Here is a 19326-nt window from a genome sequence, read left to right on the forward strand (position 1 = left end):
GGACACCCTGGACAGGTCACCAGTCTATCACAGGGCTACACTTAGAGACAGACAGAGTAAATATACAGTCTTTTCTTATTGAAAGTATGCAGCACTATGCACTTTAACTATTACTGAAAGAAATGTGGCCAATGAGACATTATTGGATTTAAAATATATATATATATGTGACATAAATGTAATTTATGCATTTATCTTGCCTGATGAATTAAACATGCACTGAACCGTGACTCCAAAACTGAGGTACATACCAAACTGTGATGTTTGTGTACCATTTCACCCCTAGTGAACGGGAGTATTTACTGATCTAATTAAAATGAAGAGAGGTGCAGCATGACAAACATTACCAGCATCGCTTAATAACGGGGCCCAGAAAATGTCTCCCACAACAACACACTGGCCCTTCAGTGTTGATTGCACTCCAAAACACAGATGGATATGAACAGTACATTAGCATCAAACAGAACTTCAGCAAAAATGTAAGCAGTAAGGTGTTCCTCCACATTTGACTTTAGGGGATAGTGGTGTACGTTAGCTAAATCTTATCCCAAACCAAAGCAGGGTTTGTAGGTTATTTTAAACTCTCGGCAGTACATATTATTTCCATTGAATTCTTTGAGATAGAGCATACCTACAATTATTACCACAAAAAACACACTATTGGATGCCTAATAGCTAAGAGTTATGGTGAGATTCACAAATTTTTGTGGATTCCATGAAACTTTAACCTTTGCTATATTTAAAGTGGATTTTAAAAACAGTTAAAATGCTTTGTGAATTAACTGATGGCTGATGAGCAGAAAATTAATCTACAATGATTCTGATAATCCTGTAATAACTAAGTTGTTTGTCAAGCAAAGAATCCAGATATTCACTAGTCCCCTCTATCCCAGTGTGGGGATTTGCTTCTTATCTTTGTTTTATTTATCGTACATTAAAAATCGATGGGCTTTAGACTATTGCTTCGACAAAAAAAGTGATTTGAGCACTTCACCATGGGCTGTGGAAAACAGTGACAGGCAATTAGTAAAATGTTCTGATGAGTTACTGATTAAATCATCAATTAAAGAAAATGGATAAATCAAACTGAATGGAAATGAATGCAGAGATCTATGACAATAATCATTAAACATAGCAACATTGTTAAGTACATTGTAGTCTGTCAAACCATGCAAATGATCACATCTGCTAGCCTCTATAAATATATATATTTTTTAAAAATCAAATTGAGGGACCTTGGGCTGGACAAGACACACCAGAGGAAGGTGAATCTGAAAGCTACCGTCTGTAAGCGTTTCATTCACTGACCTGTGATGAGCAAATCATTAAGTGGACTAAACCACACGGGAATGAAGTGCTGAAAAGACAACAGTCTGTTATAAAACCACTGACTGCTGTAACATTAAGTGACTCCAGCATTCAATAGTTTGACGGTTTTATGGCAGTACTGTACAGCCCACCATTCACACACGAGTCTGAGCTCAACACATGCCAAAACCCACATGCCACCCACCCCCTTCTCCAGCATGGCAGACAGAGGTCACCTTAGACTGAAGATTAAATTAAACTGGCAAATTCATCAAGCATGTTGATTGATGTTTGGCTAATTTCAGCATTACTTGCTTAAAAATAAAAAAACAAACAAAAAAAACAACCTCTGGTTCTTATTCCCTTAAAATACATAGATTTACATAAAATGCCTGCAATGTACTGTAATTTCTGAGTGGACCATTGTCCATGCATTTAGTATACCTTAATCTGGTGAATGCAGTTCTTCCCAACGCCTCTTGATTTCACTAGAGTCTAAAATAGATTACACACAGCCTTTAATAAAGACTGCTTTGTTTGTTTACTGGGTACAGTCAGTAAGACTTATTTTTTTCCAGCCCACATGAAGGGAAATATACGTAGGTGTTAAAATCACAAACAGTAAAAAAGAAGTAACTTATATTAGCATACCTTAAAAATCACATTACATCACTGAACGTCTAATGTACATGGGGCAGCGTGCTTCTTCAGGTCTCAGCTCAACGATATTTGAACTCTACATAGTTTACTTACATTGTGTTGCTCTGGTGAGGGCCAAGAACAGTAGTATCTCAGAAATCCCTTTACACTGATAAGGCCTCTTGAATTAAATGGGATTAGTAGTCAGTGACTAAAGCAAGTAATCCCTTCCAAAAAAGAGATGATGGTAAAGAGGATTCATTTCACTGATAAGACTAGTCATAGGAGAGAAGACGAAAAATACAACTTTGGCATTTAGTGTAATCTCTTTGGCACTGTTTGAGGCTACATCTTGTCCTGTGAACGTTCAGAAACTGGATCTCCTGTTATGGTGCCACATGTCCGCTAATGCAGAAATGATAAATTATAGATCAGCAGGAAATTAATTAAAACCAATTTTGACAACAAATTTGTTTATCAATCAAAAATGCCCAACATTTGCTATTTTTAGCTTCAGAAATGTGAAGATTTGCCACTTTTTAGTTTCATTTCACTGTAAACTCAATGGCTTTGCATTAGGGACAAACAAAGCATGTCATGTGAAATTATTACTTTCAGTTCTGTGAACTGGGGGTCCGCATTTTTACGAAATGATTACACTCTGTAGACTACAACACTAAAAGATTAATCTATAATTTTTATTGGATTAATCAGTAATGAAAAGTCTTTGGTTACAGCTCTAGTAACAGTAATCATAGCACTGTAAATCTCTGTAAACCGTAAATGAAGACCTCGTGTAACTGAACCTTTTCAGAAACTGCATCTTTGTTTTGAACCGAGAAATGAGTAGTTAATCAACTAAATTCAGTTTGCAAACATTACCGTGAGCAGAATAAACGATATTTCAGCCCTTTAATCAAACACAGCACAGATGCAGTACAAAACTCTGTTAAAAAAAAAAAACAAGTTCCACTCCAAAACACATTTGTTTTTCTCAGAACGGTGGTTACAGCCTTGAGGACACAGCCTAGTTTGCCGGCATTTGTATTTACCACCACATCAGTGGTTAATATGTAGTTATATCACTCAAAGTATGGCATGCACTGGCAGTGCACTGCATACCAGAGATAGCAAGCAACGCCAAAACAGCGATGGTTGGACAAAAATGGTCACACTCAAACAAGCTTAAGACACCATTTTGAAAATCCACCGATTTCTAGATAACAACTCCGAGATGCCATCTTGCCAATTATCATCAGATTAGCTACCGTTAGCATGGCGATTCAGTCATTCCAAAACTCTCCATGCAGGAATCTGTGCGGGTCACATAATACTAACGTTAGCTTAGCTTGCAAGCTAGCTTGAAAAGACAACCGCTAAACCGCCGTAGCATCCCTGCATCCCTCGGCACACGCTGCCCAAATCGCTAATTAGCGAGCTAGCTGGGGCAAGATTAGCAAATGACAATGAAAACCGCTCACGGTAGGTCAGACCGGACCGCACTGGCAAAACACTCGCCAATTTTACCGCCCGGCCGCAAACAACAAAAAGTTAAAAACCTCACCGAAGCATTGAGTAGTATCAGTTTGATTCCGCTATTTGAGCTAGCCGTTTAGCTTAGCCCGCTAGTTCCCCACTGTAGCCACCACGGAGGACAATTGAAGGGATACGGAGGAGAAAAAAAAAGACAGAAAAAAAACGAACAACTTGCAAGTCGACACATGGACATTCCTGCCCTCCATAATGAACAGCGTACGAGACTTACCAAAGCCACTCGGTCGAACAAAAAAAGATTTCCCGTGTGCGTACGTGCTCTCTCCCGTGTGTGTGCTCTGCCTCGGGTCGGTGCGGACTGGCTCTGCTACAGCAGCGTTTTGTCGGGCCAGTGGCGCTGGGAAGACAGCTTTCACCCGAAGAGACGGCCACCGTGTGGGGGATGGGGATGCACTGCCGGGAGGGAGAGAGGGAGGGAGGGATGCAGGGATGCAAGGAGAGAGGAGGGGGTCCGACCCACCGATATACATGAAGTGAGGCTCTAATAATAGCCTAGTAAAAAACGTATATGAATGTACTTAGGGCTCACAACCAATAGAAATACAGTACATGAGTGAAGGAATGGCCTTTGTTTGTATGGCTCATTTTCTCTGATTTTACACGTCATTCATCAATAATTGAGCATTAACGGTCAGTAAATCGACTATTATAGGCTTTGTGTACTGATGTAGATGAAAGAGCAGAGTGTACTTTGTGTGATCACATTGTTAGTTCTTTGTTCTTTCAGTGTTTGCACTTTATCCATGACTGAGTCCATGTTTTTGTTATTTTGTTGTCTTGACAAGCAAATAGATTTCATCGTGTTGCTACATCTAGTCTTTATTCTTCATTATGATTAATATTGCTGTTGTTGTTGGGGGGGTTAGCGCAGCGCTGTAGTACTGTTATAGATCTACCAAAGCTGTTGTGCATCTTTGTAATCATCGTTTTCAGGAAGGAAAGTGTGTTATTTGGTCAGCAGCAGCAGCAGCACTCTGGTGGTGAAAAGGTACTGCAGCACAGTTGGAGCAAGTTCACGTTCACCAGTTCAGATTCTTCCCTCATGCATAACCACAGTTTTGTTTTCTCCAAAAGAAGGCAGCGCCATCCAGTGGTGAAATATTCCACTGCACCAACGCGACGCACAAGGCCTGCAGCCATGCTTGCACAGCTCACAGACTCACCCTAGTGCAATTCAACAAAGCAACTCTATGTGTCTGCATGTGTCTGATTCAGATTTTCCCCGCTCTCTCTCTCAATTTTTATTTATTTATTTATTTTTTACCCCTTTGTAATTCAGTTACTAAAGTCAGACATGAAGACACGCATACACATAAACTCAGAGACCTTGATGCTGGAGTACATGTGGACAATATGCAGAGCTCACAATAATGGATTTTGCATTAACATGAAAGTTCCACTCAAAAATGAAGATGGAACAATTTGATTGTACTTAAAAATGCTTTGTTCATGATTTAAATTCCTCATTTATTGCTCACAGATGAAAAAAAAAAAGAGTGTGGCTTCAATTTCAGGGAAGAATTCCACACACATTTATACCCTTTAAGCTGTTAAGGAGTCTAGATGTGTTAAAAGGTGATATGTTATTGGGTCACTTTCTCAAAAAAAAAAATTCACAAATACTCATCTGTCTCAGCTTCTGTCACTGTCATGCAGACACACATATGGAAAGAGGAATTGTCTGTGATTTCACTGTTATAAGGCATATTTTTCTGTGATCATTAAAAATATTTTATTTCCGTTTATCCTTTCAGTTTTTCTCCATAAGAAACACGAGGAGATCAACATATCAAGTGCACATTTCATTATAATTAAGTCCAGTGAGTATCTATATCATTTCATTTCACTTTTAGTTATATTTTTTTAGTATTTTTTAAATAAGCATCTAATGGCATGATTGCTGAATATGTGTATATCAGGTACCACTCCAGGCACCCCTGGATAAATAAAGGAATTCCAACAAATATGGCTATATGCAGAGCCAGCAAACATCAGCAGCTGCAGCTAGCAAACACAGAAGGCTCAATAATCAAGCTATTTCAGCCCATATCATTTGTGAACCCGTGTTGATCGTAAAACATTAAACTTAGTAGACTGCCACACAAAAAGGCATGAACTCATCGACCTCTCGCCGACCAATGACAGAGGACTACACTTCCCAGCTGCCATTGCGCCTCCTTCTACCGCAAACAAAGAGCTGCACATACGCACACTGCTCGAGGGGTTTATAAAACAGAAACGTATTGGTGCTACCAATAAAATTCCAATTACAGCGAGCACGATGTTGGCAACAACAAGTGTAACTACAAAAAAACACGCAGCTGTCCGAGTCCTCGCGTGATTTCACGCTTGCGGAAGTTGGAACGGCATGAGAGAGAGACAGAGCTGTCCGAGGTGCTGACACTGTGAGTAGTGCTTGTCCTGCTTCAGACCACCTACCCATGTATTTTACATGTGTTCTACTCATTTGTCTGTACTTTCAACATCAAGATATTGTGTAAGATAGTGTGTTGTGTGTTTATTTTTAAGTGAATAATTCTGTTAGCTCACTGAATGTGATATATGCACTAATATGCTTGCATGGTAAAGATTGACTGGACTGTGGTATAGAAATGTGAAAGTAAGTAGAATTCTGTAATACAGTCTATTTTCTTGTCACTAGTCTGTGTTTGTGTGTCTCTCACACATGGTAGCATAATATCAGATATCATGTCACTACATTATCACAAGTTGCATTACAAGTTCTTAATTTTTTGTAATTGTGTCAGATTTGGGCAACATGGATGAGCATCAAGAGACGTCCTCCTGTTTGACCAACGCCCATGGCCCCGGCAGCAGCAGCCCTCCCTGTAGCAAACCTGGCAGCGCCCCACCATGCAATGGGGTCCCAGAGCGGCGGACGCTGCTGCGGGTGTCTGAGACCCATGGACTGCAGCTCCTGGGCGTGCTCAGATCTCTCAGGGAGCGAGGCATGCTGTTTGACTTCACTATTAAAGTGCAGGATCACAGCTTTCCCTGTCATCGCTGTGTTCTTGCAGCATGCAGTGATTTCTTCAGGTATCTATCTATCTATCTATCTATCTATCTATCTATCTATCTATCTATCTATCTATCTATCTATCTATCTATCTATCTATCTATCTAACTTTGCAATTAATCTGTTAATTTAATGTGTGACTGCTCTGTGTTTAGGGCCATGTTCGAGGTGGATATGCGAGAGCGTGATGATGGGTCAGTCACACTCGGTAACCAGTGTCAAGTGGCAGTGGCTTCTTTCCTGGATTTTGCCTATTCTGGGGAGATGCTCATCACTGACGGCAACGTTGACATGTTGTTCCAGCTTGCCTCTTTTTTGCAGGTAGAAATGACACCATTGCATCCCACTTCTTTTTCTTAAAGTCCTTCTTCAGGCATCAATTAAACCCTAAAAAGTTGTCTGTGTGTATCAAAATTTAAAAGTTGTAAGTTTTCTCAATGAAATATAATTCTTTCATGCCCTAAAATGTCTTAGATGACTGACTTTGCTCAAACACTGTAAAATTATTTTATGCTACACAATAGCAAATTGTAATATTGGAGTATTTCAGTCATACATGGTTGAACTGGAAAGCAATTCTGAAGAAGAATATTGAAGCCCCACCTTGTAACTTGTGGGGGGCTGCAGGGTTGGTTCCTTGAGACTGTTACATTCAAAATGCTGGATGAGATTGCCATTAGTACACTGCGGTTTTAATGTGAAAATGCTGAGTCATGGTTCTGATTTCTTTTTTTTCAGCCATGATGTGTCTTCTAGCATATTAAAAAACACACACAATATGAATAAGGTAAAAAAAAAACAAAAAAAAAAACTAACAAACAAACAAAAAAAATCAACCAACAATTTGATTTTCATCTAAACACACATGGAATCTCACTTTGTGTTTGCTACATTTCTACCATAAACAGTGCGTCAACTTCACATTTTGTCGCAGAAGGACTGGAACGTGTAAATAATATAATGAATGATGACTGAATTCCATTTAGCGGCTTCATTTTCAGGGTTCTGACATTCCATTTTCCCTCACTGTCACACTGTCGTGGTTTACTGGAACACTTCCATTACAGAGAATCATTAATGTTATTACCTTACAAGTCAAAATGTCTGCTGTACACTTACGGTACTCCCACACCAGCATCTTCAATCATTTTGACAACGTGACCGTGTACCGACTGTGTTTAACTTGTCTTTCCCTCACTGCCTTATTAGTTTTGTGGCATCTGTTAACTTGGGGCAAATTTTCACTTATTATTCTTATGGATACGTGAACCTTATGTAATTCCCAGCTTATCATCTCCTCAAAACACTGATGTGAGTGTACAGGGACTTTATTCAACTAACAAGCAGAATAAAAGTCATTTTAGGACAGTTATTGACTACACAGTTTCTTTATAATATATGTTTCTCTGAGCTCTGAAATAGTGTTTAACCCTTTTAACGTGAATATTTTCCCTATTTTTGTTTCCATATCTTCAGGTGACAGTCCTGTCCAGAGCCTGCAGTGACTTCTTAATACGGACCATGGATCTCTGTAACTGCCTGTCTCTGTTGTCCCTGGCAGAGGCGTATGGCTCATCCACCCTCCTTCATAGTGCCAATGAGTTTGTGGTTCAGAACTTTTCTGACCTTTCCGAAAGCCAGGACTTCTTGGACATGCAGGTAATACTTTACATACATACAGGGTATCTTCTAAACATTGAATGAGATTGTCAAAATCTGCGTTGTGCCTTTTGTCAGTTGTTTGTATTCTGTCTCCCTGAGCAACGAGTTAGAGTTTGCTCATTTTCAGTACTATGAAAGCTTCTAAACCCACTAAATTGTGACTAAACTGTTGCTGATTCATAATATGTGATGTATGTGTCTCATGGGACAATTTTAAGAGAATGTAATCGCTATATTTGTTAACATGACTCAGCTCTCTTGACCTCTGTTAGCCTGAGCAACTGTTCCCCTGAGGAAAAGGCATTACATAATGATTCAGATCCATATACAGATAAGAATCAGACCCCATCTGTGTGTAACAATTAGAAACAATGATTTTCAGTCCATTAAGTTCAAGACTCAGACTTTACATGTAAACTGCTTAACAGTCAGTGAATTTGATGTCCAAAGAAGTACGGGAACCTTGATGGAGTTAAGGCCCTGTTAGGCTAATTATTCCGTTGTACATGGTGCAGTATAAACATTGAATCCATATTAAAGTGGTCATTAAATCTGGCCCTGGAGCTCTAACAAAAGGCTCCTGTCATGTAATTTCTTACCTGACAGGCACTTCACTCACTTTCAGACTGACCTGCTGTGAGCGCTCACTCAGTTTTTACCATTTCCTTTGCTCCTTTCAGGTGAATATCTTGGAGGCCTGCCTCAGGTCGGACGCTCTGAACGTGAGCAGTGAGGAGGCAGTGGTGATGTCACTTCTGAGATGGACTCGCCACAATCTCACAGAAAGACAGAAGCAGCTACCAGGATTGTTGTCTCTGACCCGACTGCACCATCTCCCTACACCTGCTCTAAAGGTATAAACTCACTGTAAATATTGGATTTAGGATGTTATGCAGTTTGTGATTATCTCATCTTTGTTAATTTCTCTCTTAGACTCTGCGTGATTCAGACTCTCTCCTCTGTGATGATGAGTCCTGTCTCGCCCTGCTGTCAGAAGCCCAGAGCAGACAGACTCAGTACAGTGGCCTGCTCACTGATGCCAGGCCCGCCACCACACAGAGCTACATCTACATCCACAAGACGGAGGAGAACGGCGAGATCCGGCACACATTCTGCTACTGTCTGGAAACAGACCAGTGGAAAGAGCTGGGAACAGGACAAGTAGAGGAGACGACCACGATGCCAGACCAACCAGGCTCTTACCTTACCAGCTATGCTGAGAAGGTACATATTGGGGTAGATCTGCAGCTTGCTACACCATTTTGTGACTCTTCAAAGTTCTCCTATGATCTTTGGGGTCAATTTCACCCCATTCAATGTTGAACATCTTTAAATAAGTCATTGACATATTTTTTTCAGTTTTATTTAAAGGGCTATTAACACATGAACTTGGGTAAAAATTTTAATCATGATATTTTCTGGAGGTTTAAATTGCTGGGGTGAAACTGAACCCAAAGATAAAAGATGTCAGTAAATTTGAAAGTAATAGGAGGGTTAAGGAATTTAAACTGGTGACTAAATTATCACAAATTATAACCTCAGTGTTGTTGTGAGCAGGTCCACCAAATAGTGAATGTTTTAAGTAAAATTATGCATTTTTTTTGTTGGAAAAAACGAACAGTTAGAGTGAAGTTAGAGAGAGTGAACACACTTTTTTATGTACATGAGCTCTGAACTTTTTCTTTATTTAATCATCATCAGGATTTCACTCCTCAGATTTATGAAGAACATGAGTAAAAATAGGAGCCACAGTTTAATAATGCAGATTGTTCTTTGTCAGAGAATTTCCTGCACGTATCGGGTTATATCATAGGATAAACAAATGGAGCCTGAGCTTATTTACAGAGGTGGAATTGAATTTAATACAATGTTTTGCAAAAACCATTCAGGCAAAAAATGGCAGGTATTCTTTTGAATGTCGCAATTTTTTTTCTTTTTTTTTTCTTCTTACCAAGTCCAGTAAACTGAAAAAAAAAGGAAAAAGAAAAAAAATGTTGTTCAAGGTATTTTTGACAACCTACCACAGTTTTTCTTTGAAATCATGTTGTCTCATTTGTTGCTAGAGATAGATTTTGATCCAGATAAATCTAATTGTACATGTATGTTTCAGTCCCTCTCTTATTTTTAATCATTCACCATCTTTTCTATCGTCTGCCGCCTTTAAGATGTTTGTCACAGGTGGTTGTCGGGGTAACTGTTGCCGGGCGATACGTCTCCACGTGGCCGAACCGTTCCACGATGCCACCGATGAGGTTTGGTGCTTCTGTCCTGTGACTTTGACCTGCACACCTGCACCGGCCATGCTGAAGCCCAGAACCATGCACACGGCTGTGACCTGCCTGGACCGAGTGTACGTCATTGGGGGACGGACCAAAGGATCCAGAGGAGGGCCTCCCAGTCTGCTAGAGGTAAGAGTGTTTTCTTTATTTACAATATCCTTTCATTAGTAGGTCAATAAATAAGGAATAAGAGAGGGTGTAGTTGTTTTTTTTTTTATCCAGGACAAACCCAGTTGTTTTCTTTCCTGTACACTAGGTGGAGTACTACAACCCCCTGACCCAGACCTGGAGCTCTGTCAGCCCGCTGCCCACTGCCATCTTCTACCCTGAGGCCAGTGCTTGTGGCAGTGTTATCTATACGCTGGGATCAGAGGTGGAAATCACAGACTCCTTTAACCCCTCGCTCGACTGCTTCTTCTGCTATGATGCCCAGCAGGACCAGTGGAGCCGCCTGGTAGCCGAGTTTGGCCAGTTCTTCCATGCTACACTAGTCAAGGCTGTGTCAATTAACAATACGCTGCACCTCTGTGACCTGTCCACTTATAAGGTGAGCATATGGGGAGTGATAAACGAGCAGCAGACGGAAAGTATTAAAATGACAATGTAGTGTATGTTTGCATGTACAGGACTGTATAAATCACAGATGTTAATGTTTCTTTTCTTTTCAGGTTTACAGTTTTTGTCCAGAGACCTGTGTGTGGAAGGGTGAAGGCTCATTTGAATGTGCTGGCTTCAATGCTGGAGCAGTGGGAATGAGAGATAGAATCTACATTCTGGGTGGCGACTACTCACCTGATGAGATTACTGATGAAGTTCAGGTAGGAGGGAAAATTCATTCTGCCCCAATTTCATTTTTGTTCACTAAGCAGGTGCTCTAAATCACAGTTTTGCAACTAAATCTGAAATCCAATGTTTTCTAATGACATAATGTTTGGGGGTTGTTGTTCAGTTTGAGACCAACCAGATAAATCCCCTAAATGGTTAAGACTGTAGATATCTAAAGTACCTAAACCTTTTGCACAACGCTGTATGCCAAAAATAGAGCATGTGTGTACAAAATACTGTATGTTGTTAATAGCTAGTGTATCACCGTTGCTGTAAGGGTGGGAACAGGATCGGGGAATGAGGAGGATGTATGGGAAAGGAGACTGATTTTGGACAGATGTAAGTGAGACTGAAGGATTATAGGGCTAAGCAGGGGGCACCCATCACAGGAATTATGTCACCCAAGCCTACTTTAAGCCTGGAGAAGGTAACAATGGGTTTGGCATGCTTGGGCTTGAGGGAACATAAATAGGTGTAAATATGGATTGACACAGGCAGTGATGAGACATTGTGTAAATGGATTTAGGGTGCAAGTGGGTGAGTCAAAGAAAACTGAGACAAGAAAAGAAGATGGCTTATCCGAGAATGAGCATTCTTAAAAGGTGATGAGAGATGTGGGTGAGGCTTGACCCTGTTTCCCAACCTAAGTTACAGTAACTAGTTAACGTCATTTATTAGCCAACATGCGTGTGCTCATCTCGCTTTATTCTTTGGGGAAAGAAGGGTCATAGAGGTGTTTTTCCCCACGAATCATCAATACTGTCTGTGTATTTCTTTGCTACCTGTGCAGGTGTACTACAGTGGGAAGAGCCAATGGGAAGAAGTGGCACCGATGCCCAGAGCACTCACCGAGTTCCACTGCCAGCTCATTAGCTTCAACAGATACAGAGACCCGTGGGCTGACGCGCAGCAGTGATACAAAGATGCACACACACACATACACACACATGCATGCAGCAAACATATGAGTGGATGTGTGGCGCACTGTGCATGAATCAACTCTCTGGCTTTCAATCGTGTGCATGACGGACGGCTACCATGTCAAGAGAGAGTGACAATCAGTCCAACTAACACCACATCTCCTCTCACAGACCATTATAACATGAGAGCACCTAAGGCGAATAATTTATTTTTTTATTTAACGTAAAATTCATCATTAAAATTGTATGCGTGACACACCTGCTGTTATAGGATGTTTGTTGTGTTGATCTAAATGTGGTCCCTCCCATGGAGGAACCATATTAAACAGAATACTATTTTAGAAGTCCTATTTTAGTACCTTTTTTGTCTAATTAATATGTTTATGTTAGAGAATCCATTCCAAAAAATGCACATGCTATAAATTTTTAGCTTTCCTCCAGCTAAAATGTAAAGAAATGTCATTATGTACCACTTTTGATCTTTACTTTTCAGTAATTCTCAAATTTTGCAGCCTTCTGAACACAAAATATGCTAACACACTACCAGTATGTTAGAAATTGTTTGGTTTAAAGTTCTTTCTTCTAAAAATAAACTTCATTCCACAGTACAGTTTTTAAAAAATACACATTAATTTGTAAAATGTTCAGAAAAATATTAGTTTTTTTTTTTAACAAGTCATCTCTTCCTAGCTGAAGGAGAGCTGCTAATTTATAGTCCAAGCGCTATTTAAAACTAAACTACAAAAAAAAGTCATGTCAATATTCACTTTAAACAGCTTGCCTTTATTATCTTACTAATGTCATGTGTCCATGCATGCCTGCTTCTCCTCTCATGTTGCACACAATCCCACATTTGTTTATTTGAAAAAAGTGCAACTTTATCTGCAGTTGTCAACTCTGTGACACTCTGTAACTTCAAAGAGTACATGAACATCAAGTGTAAGAAACCACACAGAGGAAAATATGGGCTTTGCAGTGTAAATCATTCAAGTTTGTGTTATGAGACAGAAAACAAATCCAATGACTGAAAGACTGTTTAATGGCAAGAAGTGAACATAAACACGATGCTTCCTTATTTGTGCTGATGTCTTCTTTGATGAGTAAAAACAATTTGTGGGTTTGTCACATGCATCACTTTATGAAAACAGAAGTCAAAAGTCACACGAATGACGCAATCACATTGCAGTGTTCCCTCGCTTTTAGGGTTTCCACAGTGAAAACCTGAAAATTCAACCACCTTTTATTTACTTTTATTGTCCCTCTCAGCTCTACCTCTTTGCCTTGTGTCAGAAATTCAGGGCCACATTAAAAAAAAACTCAGAACTTGGATCCAAGACCAGCCTGCCACGGCTTCAGCATTGGTATCTGACTTCATATGAATACTGGATCAAACCTGTGACCGTAGACTAAATGAATGAAATGTTGTAAACACTGTGTCTGGACAAAAATTCAATCAGCAGCAAAGTCTTACAGCAAACCATGCTGGCTTCCCTCTCCACCCCCTCCGCCTCTCCTTCATCTCCTCTCTTGTTGCTTCATAGTTTAGTGTTCCTGGTAAGTTTTCACTAGCAGCCACATCAGCAGCACGGTGATTAAGACGATCATGAAGTTGAGGAACAGCTCCTGCGTCGAGCGATCCATCGCGTTATCTGGGACGGAGAAAATGGAACGAGACCGGCAGAGTAGCAAAGGGATCTGCTGCTGAGAGGAGGAAGGACAACAGAAGGAGACAAGGAGGAAGGTTGCAGATGTGAGGCTTGGGAGGAGGTGTAGCTTCTTTTTGGACACTGATCCAAGACCTGAAAGGGAGCAGAAGTGGAAATAAAGAAGGAATATTATAGTTATAGCTGTTAGAGTGCAGGCTGAAATATGGGTACGAACAAAGCAGGTATTTAAAAGTGTGTGTGTCAGGGGCACATGTTTGCTGTTGGTGCTGTCTCTGTTATGTCCGTTCAACGTTGCCATCACTCAACGGAGAATGGGGCCATAACATCCCCTCATAACACAGGACATAACACACAAACCACAAATAGAAATAAACACAATATCAGGCTAGAAGCTGATGCACAAACTTGCTGATGCATGTAAAGTCCATGTTTTTACATTTGATTAAATCCGTTTTAACACGTTTTTATTCCTGGTTGCAAAAAAAAAAAAAAGACAAACTGTGAAAAATTACAACAATTGAGCGATTACCTTGTTTCTTTTGGCAGCGATCTCACGATGAGCACGAGGAAAAGTAAAAACAGATTTTCTTATCTGCTCCTTTTCCTATCTTCACCTCTTACTGGAAACTTCTCTAGTGTGGAAGTTCTCCCCTGCAGCATCTGTTGCTCCGTGTTGCTTTCTGCTGCCACCCGGGGCAGGGCCTGCCGCTAAAGTAGTCATCCTCGGGGGGAACGCCCAGGGTCCACATACACACAGACTGATGTCACACACCAACTAAACAACCAATAGAGTGCGTTATTTTCCACAATCTCGTCCACTGGAGTGTTTCCCGTTCATAACCATACACAGTCTCTCTCATAGTCACACACAACAGAGGAGGGACTCAGGGTTATTTATAAAACATTGTTGCAAATACTTTGTGGATTACAGTTGTTCCAAACACAATACGTGTATCATCTGGTGGATGTGAGGAACTGTAATAGTATCACTAAGTATCTGGGGAGGAACTACGCTGAGAGATAAAGAAGAATAATAAAGAAATGCCTTCGAAATCTAATATATAGTGTATGTCAGACAAAAAAAAACATTTCTGTCCTGTTACATCTGCACTGAGGAAAATGTAGTGACATAAACTGCAGTTCATTCTGCCACTGCACTACACTGACTTCCAATTTCAAATATGTGTTGATTACAGAGGAATTAAACAGTCAGATAGATAAACAGACTCAGACAGACGCATATTCTGCTTCCCTCAGTAAAGTGCAAACAGGCCGACGGGCAAAAAGTTAAATCCCCTCGACGTAAAACAAAGTACTACATGCCATGTGGCAATACAGATCAAACAAATGGGACAAATTTCCGGTGACGAGTGTTAGCTGAAACATTACTTTAATTATGAAGTGGAGTTTTATTTCTCTCTTTTGTGGTTGTGTACACCCATTGTATGATTCGCATTCCTCCTCCTCTGTGTTATGCAGGCGCTAAGAAAAGGATTTTGACAGTTCACCACAGCGAACCTCTCGGCTCATCTCGCACTTGACAGCTGCTAAGAACGGTGTTATCTCTGAACTGGTGCTAAACCCCCTTGACACGCGCACCTTCTCCTGTGCACACAGAGGGGGCACAGCAGGTCAAAGCACTGCCTCCCCCCCCGAACCTTTCCATCACAGGATTCCAAGGTCATTCCCAGAGGATTTAACAGATCAAAACGGCTGCGATTTTATCACTCCGCTGCTCTGCCAGCATCTAACCCCCCGCCATTTGACCCTGGGATTCCCATTGTCACGGAGATCCAGTGCCGGGGTGATTGAATAAAGCAGGGCGAGGTGTGCAGGCATCTTTTTTGCGGGATGGACCTCGGCCCACTCTGACAGCTGTGTGTGCGCTTAAGACAGGAAAGTGCTGGCAGGGTTGCCCTCTAAATCAGTGGAGAGACAGAAGGGTGTCAACAAGGCCTCAGAGACACCATACCACACATTCTGGGATGCTATGTGTGTGTGTGTGTGTGTGTGTGTTTGTGTACGTGCCTGTGTCCATGCAATAAGACTGTTTGCCATGGAGTGCAAGCTAGTGTGGCGACAGTTTCCAGCTGTGAATATTATTGCAGAATAAACGAGAAAATGTCTGAAGAAATATTGAATGTGCCAACGCAGCTTTTGCCAGTTGATATGTCCAGCTGTAATTATACATAAGGCATAATTTATATAAGTCTGTTTAATTTTGAAAATCCAACATATTTCAAAGTCCCTTGTAAGGCGTTTGTGACATTTCAAAACTTTTATTTTGAAAGTGTGTTTCATCTTGAGTCTTGTTAACCTTTTTTCAGCGAACTAGGGGGTTTTACTTTGAAAAGCCCACATACTTGAACTTCTTTTCCTTGGCCTTGTTAATGCTTCTTCCTTTTTGAAGAAAAAAACATCATCATCATGCAGCTTCTATAGATCCTTAAGAAAGAATCTTTGTCATGGTTTTGTTGCGTTTCTGACCCACATGCAAAGCAACACTCAGGAGAAATGGAGCTAGAAAAATGAAATTTATTGCAGAGATTGAAAATGTGCAAGGATGAGGTTGAACCAGACTGGGACGTCGATGTGGGGCTTGTGGACGGCTGGGGCGGACAGGCCATACGGTGGTCAATGCAGTGGAGTGATAGAAGCAGGTGCGTTACCAGTCATTAGCAGATGATCCAGGGAGTGACGGAGAAAACTCGGGTCTGGCACAGGTAGGTTGTGGGGAACCACATGCGAGGAGCGGGTACACTGGGAAAAAACCTTCTGAGAAGGAGAGAGACAATTACTAGAAGACTCAGGAAGAAGCACGAGAAAAACTCGGGAGGAGGCTTGACGTTACCACGTAGGTTAACAGTCAGGTGATGAGTGACTGGCAACCAGCTCCTTATATCCAAGGGGTGACGAGCCTGATGAATCGCAGTTGTGTGGAAAACACACCTGCAGGGAATAAGCCCCAGCACAGCAGGAGTTCACCAGGATGCCCTCTGGTGGAAAACTACAGGAGAACATAAACACAGCCCAAAACCCCATTTCCTGACGCTCTTATTCAGAAGTTTAACTCAACAGATATGGAGCCACTAAGCACTCTGTGACTGATGGATATTGTTCTGGGACATGTTAGAACACGTTAGAACGTGTATCAATACTTTGTTCATATCATTAGTAGCAGCTGTGTTGATTTGCCTTGCTGTTAGCAAGTTGACAGAGCACACTATAACATTGTACAATGCTAATGGAGGCACCCATGTTTGACAATGAACTGAGAAAGAAGAACTCCAATCAGCCAATTGCCTGTGAGTCACTGGTTGCCATGGTGATTCCCACCTTTTCAGGAAGGGGGAGGGGCAAGAAGACAGCGAACAGAGGAGACAGAATCCGAGTCAGAGGGCAGACAATAGGGTTTTCCCTCTTGAACAAACGGTCACAGCTTAAAAACATTAAGTTGTATTGAAAAAAATATTTAATCTTGTGAAGCACAATCATGTTTTAAATAATGAGATAATATCAAGTAAACTGAAGTTGAGTGGATTTGACTCAGTAAAAATGGCATGACAAAAATAGAGATAACTTAGGTTTGATTGATATTGTTTCAGGTAGACGATGGAAAAGTGGGTTTTTCTGAAGGTTGCTGAAGATGGAATCATCTGTTTATGCAAATGAACTCTTTAAATGGAAACAAGCATAACTACACCTTCTTTCATGACATTTTTGAAGTCAAAATTTTGTGTGGGTGACGCACACTAACTGAGGGAAGATTCTGGATTTTCATGAAGTTCATACAACATAAACTGAGACTGCGTAGAAAACCACTAAAGATATCAAAACACAAATTTAGACAAATCATATTCAAAGCCTTGTGATCTGGGTAAACTTTGAATGAAGGGCTCCAAAGATGGATTGGTGTTGGCAGTTGTCCGGCTAACCTCCCATTCATATCAACAAGGATTTTTAACACATTTTTTTTGTGAATTGCTAACAAAAGAAGTAACATACCGTGAGCGATGTAGCAGCATGTTTTGATATATAGTTTGTATGGGTTTTCTCCAAGCTGTGGGACAAGTTACGTAAACTCCTCTTTTAAAACTTATGTACTGTTCTCTGAAGAAACAAGCAAACACATGATTTTGGTTATTTAATGGTACTCAAATTACGCTCAGTGTATGTGCATGGTTAGACAAATTGTGAAATTTGCAAAATGCATCCCTTTATTAATACACTCATTCAGACTCTTAGTCGTAACTTAGTCGACTGCCTCAGGGAGTGTTCTGTCTTCTCTTCTCTGTTTCAAACTAAAATATAAGATAACAGTCTGCAACTTTGTGATACCTGTGTATTTGCTTAACTAAACTATGACGGGCTTGACTAAGATGCAAGACATCCGCAGTGGGTAAATACACATTTTATGTGCACACATTATGTCTCTATATTTATTTTATTGTGATGCTTCTATTGCCCCTTCATTTGACTTTTACCACCATTTATTTATTTATTTGCTCTAATGTTGTTATTTTACAAAAAAAAAATCTGAAAAAAGAAAGGGATAAATTTAGTATTACAGTATATTAATGGTATACTGTATGAATGTTCTCAGCAGTTGCCACTTGTCTTTGTCAGCAGTCCATAAAAACTATCAGGCAAATGCAAATGTTCATTTGAGCTGCTCCGAGCTGCTTTGCTTTTGTTGTTTCAGAAGACACCATCTTGCAAAAGCCAGACAGGATTAGACGGGTCAAGGATTTGTTCATTAGCATTTCTTTTCGAAGAAGATTCAAATTCAGTCATTTACCTGTAGACTGATTTCCCCATCCAAGCATGACAACTGGACAGTTTTGAATGCAGGAGATTAGAATTAAGCTTTCAAACACAGAGCCTTTCACGACACCACACATGACTGCATTTGGATCCAATTTTTTCAATGTTTTTTCCCCCTCAGTTATTCCACTAGGAGAAGATTTCTACTTTTCTCTTGTTTATGTGAGCATTTTAATAAGTGAAAAACACAGAAATGCAGGAGCAGAAAAACTAAGGGAAAAAGTGATAAATACAAAGAGATCTTCTCAAGATGTCTGAGGAGGAGAGGAATGGAAGAAAGATGATGACAGAGGGGTATCGAAAATATGAAGCAAAAGAGTTGGGTAAGATGTCTTAAGAGAAGAGGACAGAGTTAATGTGATATAGTAGAGACATGAATTAAGGTTTATTACAGGTGGAAGGTTACTGGTACTGTAACTATACAATAAATGAACTGAAAATCAGCATGACACAATTTGAAATTCTACTTGTGTGATGATTTTCACTTCAATGTATTATATCCTTGAAACACTCCATAATCTTTCCAGGTACCTCTCTGGTATCGTCAGAAATATCCTGGATAACTTCTGAAATTGGCACAAATGTTTAAATAGGATTGTGTTGACACACAA

The 19326-nt window shown here is 40.4% G+C and overlaps 3 protein-coding genes across 4 annotated transcripts in view; 1 reads left to right on the forward strand and 2 right to left on the reverse strand.

The window, feature by feature from the left end:
• Nucleotides 1–3862, reverse strand: part of fam168a (family with sequence similarity 168 member A) — a 30796-nt gene extending 26934 nt beyond the window's left edge. For both annotated transcript variants that reach the window (XM_008286706.1, XM_008286705.1), the window contains exon 1: nucleotides 3713–3862. The gene's annotated coding sequence lies outside the window, so the exon portion shown is untranslated. The remainder of the gene's footprint in view (nucleotides 1–3712) is intronic.
• A 2418-nt stretch (nucleotides 3863–6280) lies between these two features.
• Nucleotides 6281–12220, forward strand: kbtbd3 (kelch repeat and BTB (POZ) domain containing 3). The gene is made up of 9 exons (XM_008286714.1): nucleotides 6281–6558; nucleotides 6694–6859; nucleotides 8015–8197; nucleotides 8881–9054; nucleotides 9134–9424; nucleotides 10366–10608; nucleotides 10736–11026; nucleotides 11148–11297; nucleotides 12095–12220. The coding sequence occupies exons 1-9, from the start codon at nucleotides 6281–6283 to the stop codon at nucleotides 12218–12220; spliced, it is 1902 nt and encodes a 633-aa protein (XP_008284936.1).
• Nucleotides 12221–12986: 766 nt separating this feature from the next.
• On the reverse strand, nucleotides 12987–14598 carry sln (sarcolipin). The gene is made up of 2 exons (XM_008286707.1): nucleotides 14421–14598; nucleotides 12987–14023 (listed from the first exon to the last, which is right to left on the reverse strand). The coding sequence occupies exon 2, from the start codon at nucleotides 13863–13865 to the stop codon at nucleotides 13767–13769; it is 99 nt and encodes a 32-aa protein (XP_008284929.1). The 5' UTR covers nucleotides 13866–14023; nucleotides 14421–14598; the 3' UTR covers nucleotides 12987–13766.
• Between the last annotated feature and the right edge of the window lie 4728 nt (nucleotides 14599–19326).

This window comes from Stegastes partitus, unplaced genomic scaffold, assembly GCF_000690725.1.
Source record: "Stegastes partitus isolate 25-593 unplaced genomic scaffold, Stegastes_partitus-1.0.2 Scaffold465, whole genome shotgun sequence".
Lineage (NCBI taxonomy): Eukaryota > Metazoa > Chordata > Actinopteri > Pomacentridae > Stegastes > Stegastes partitus.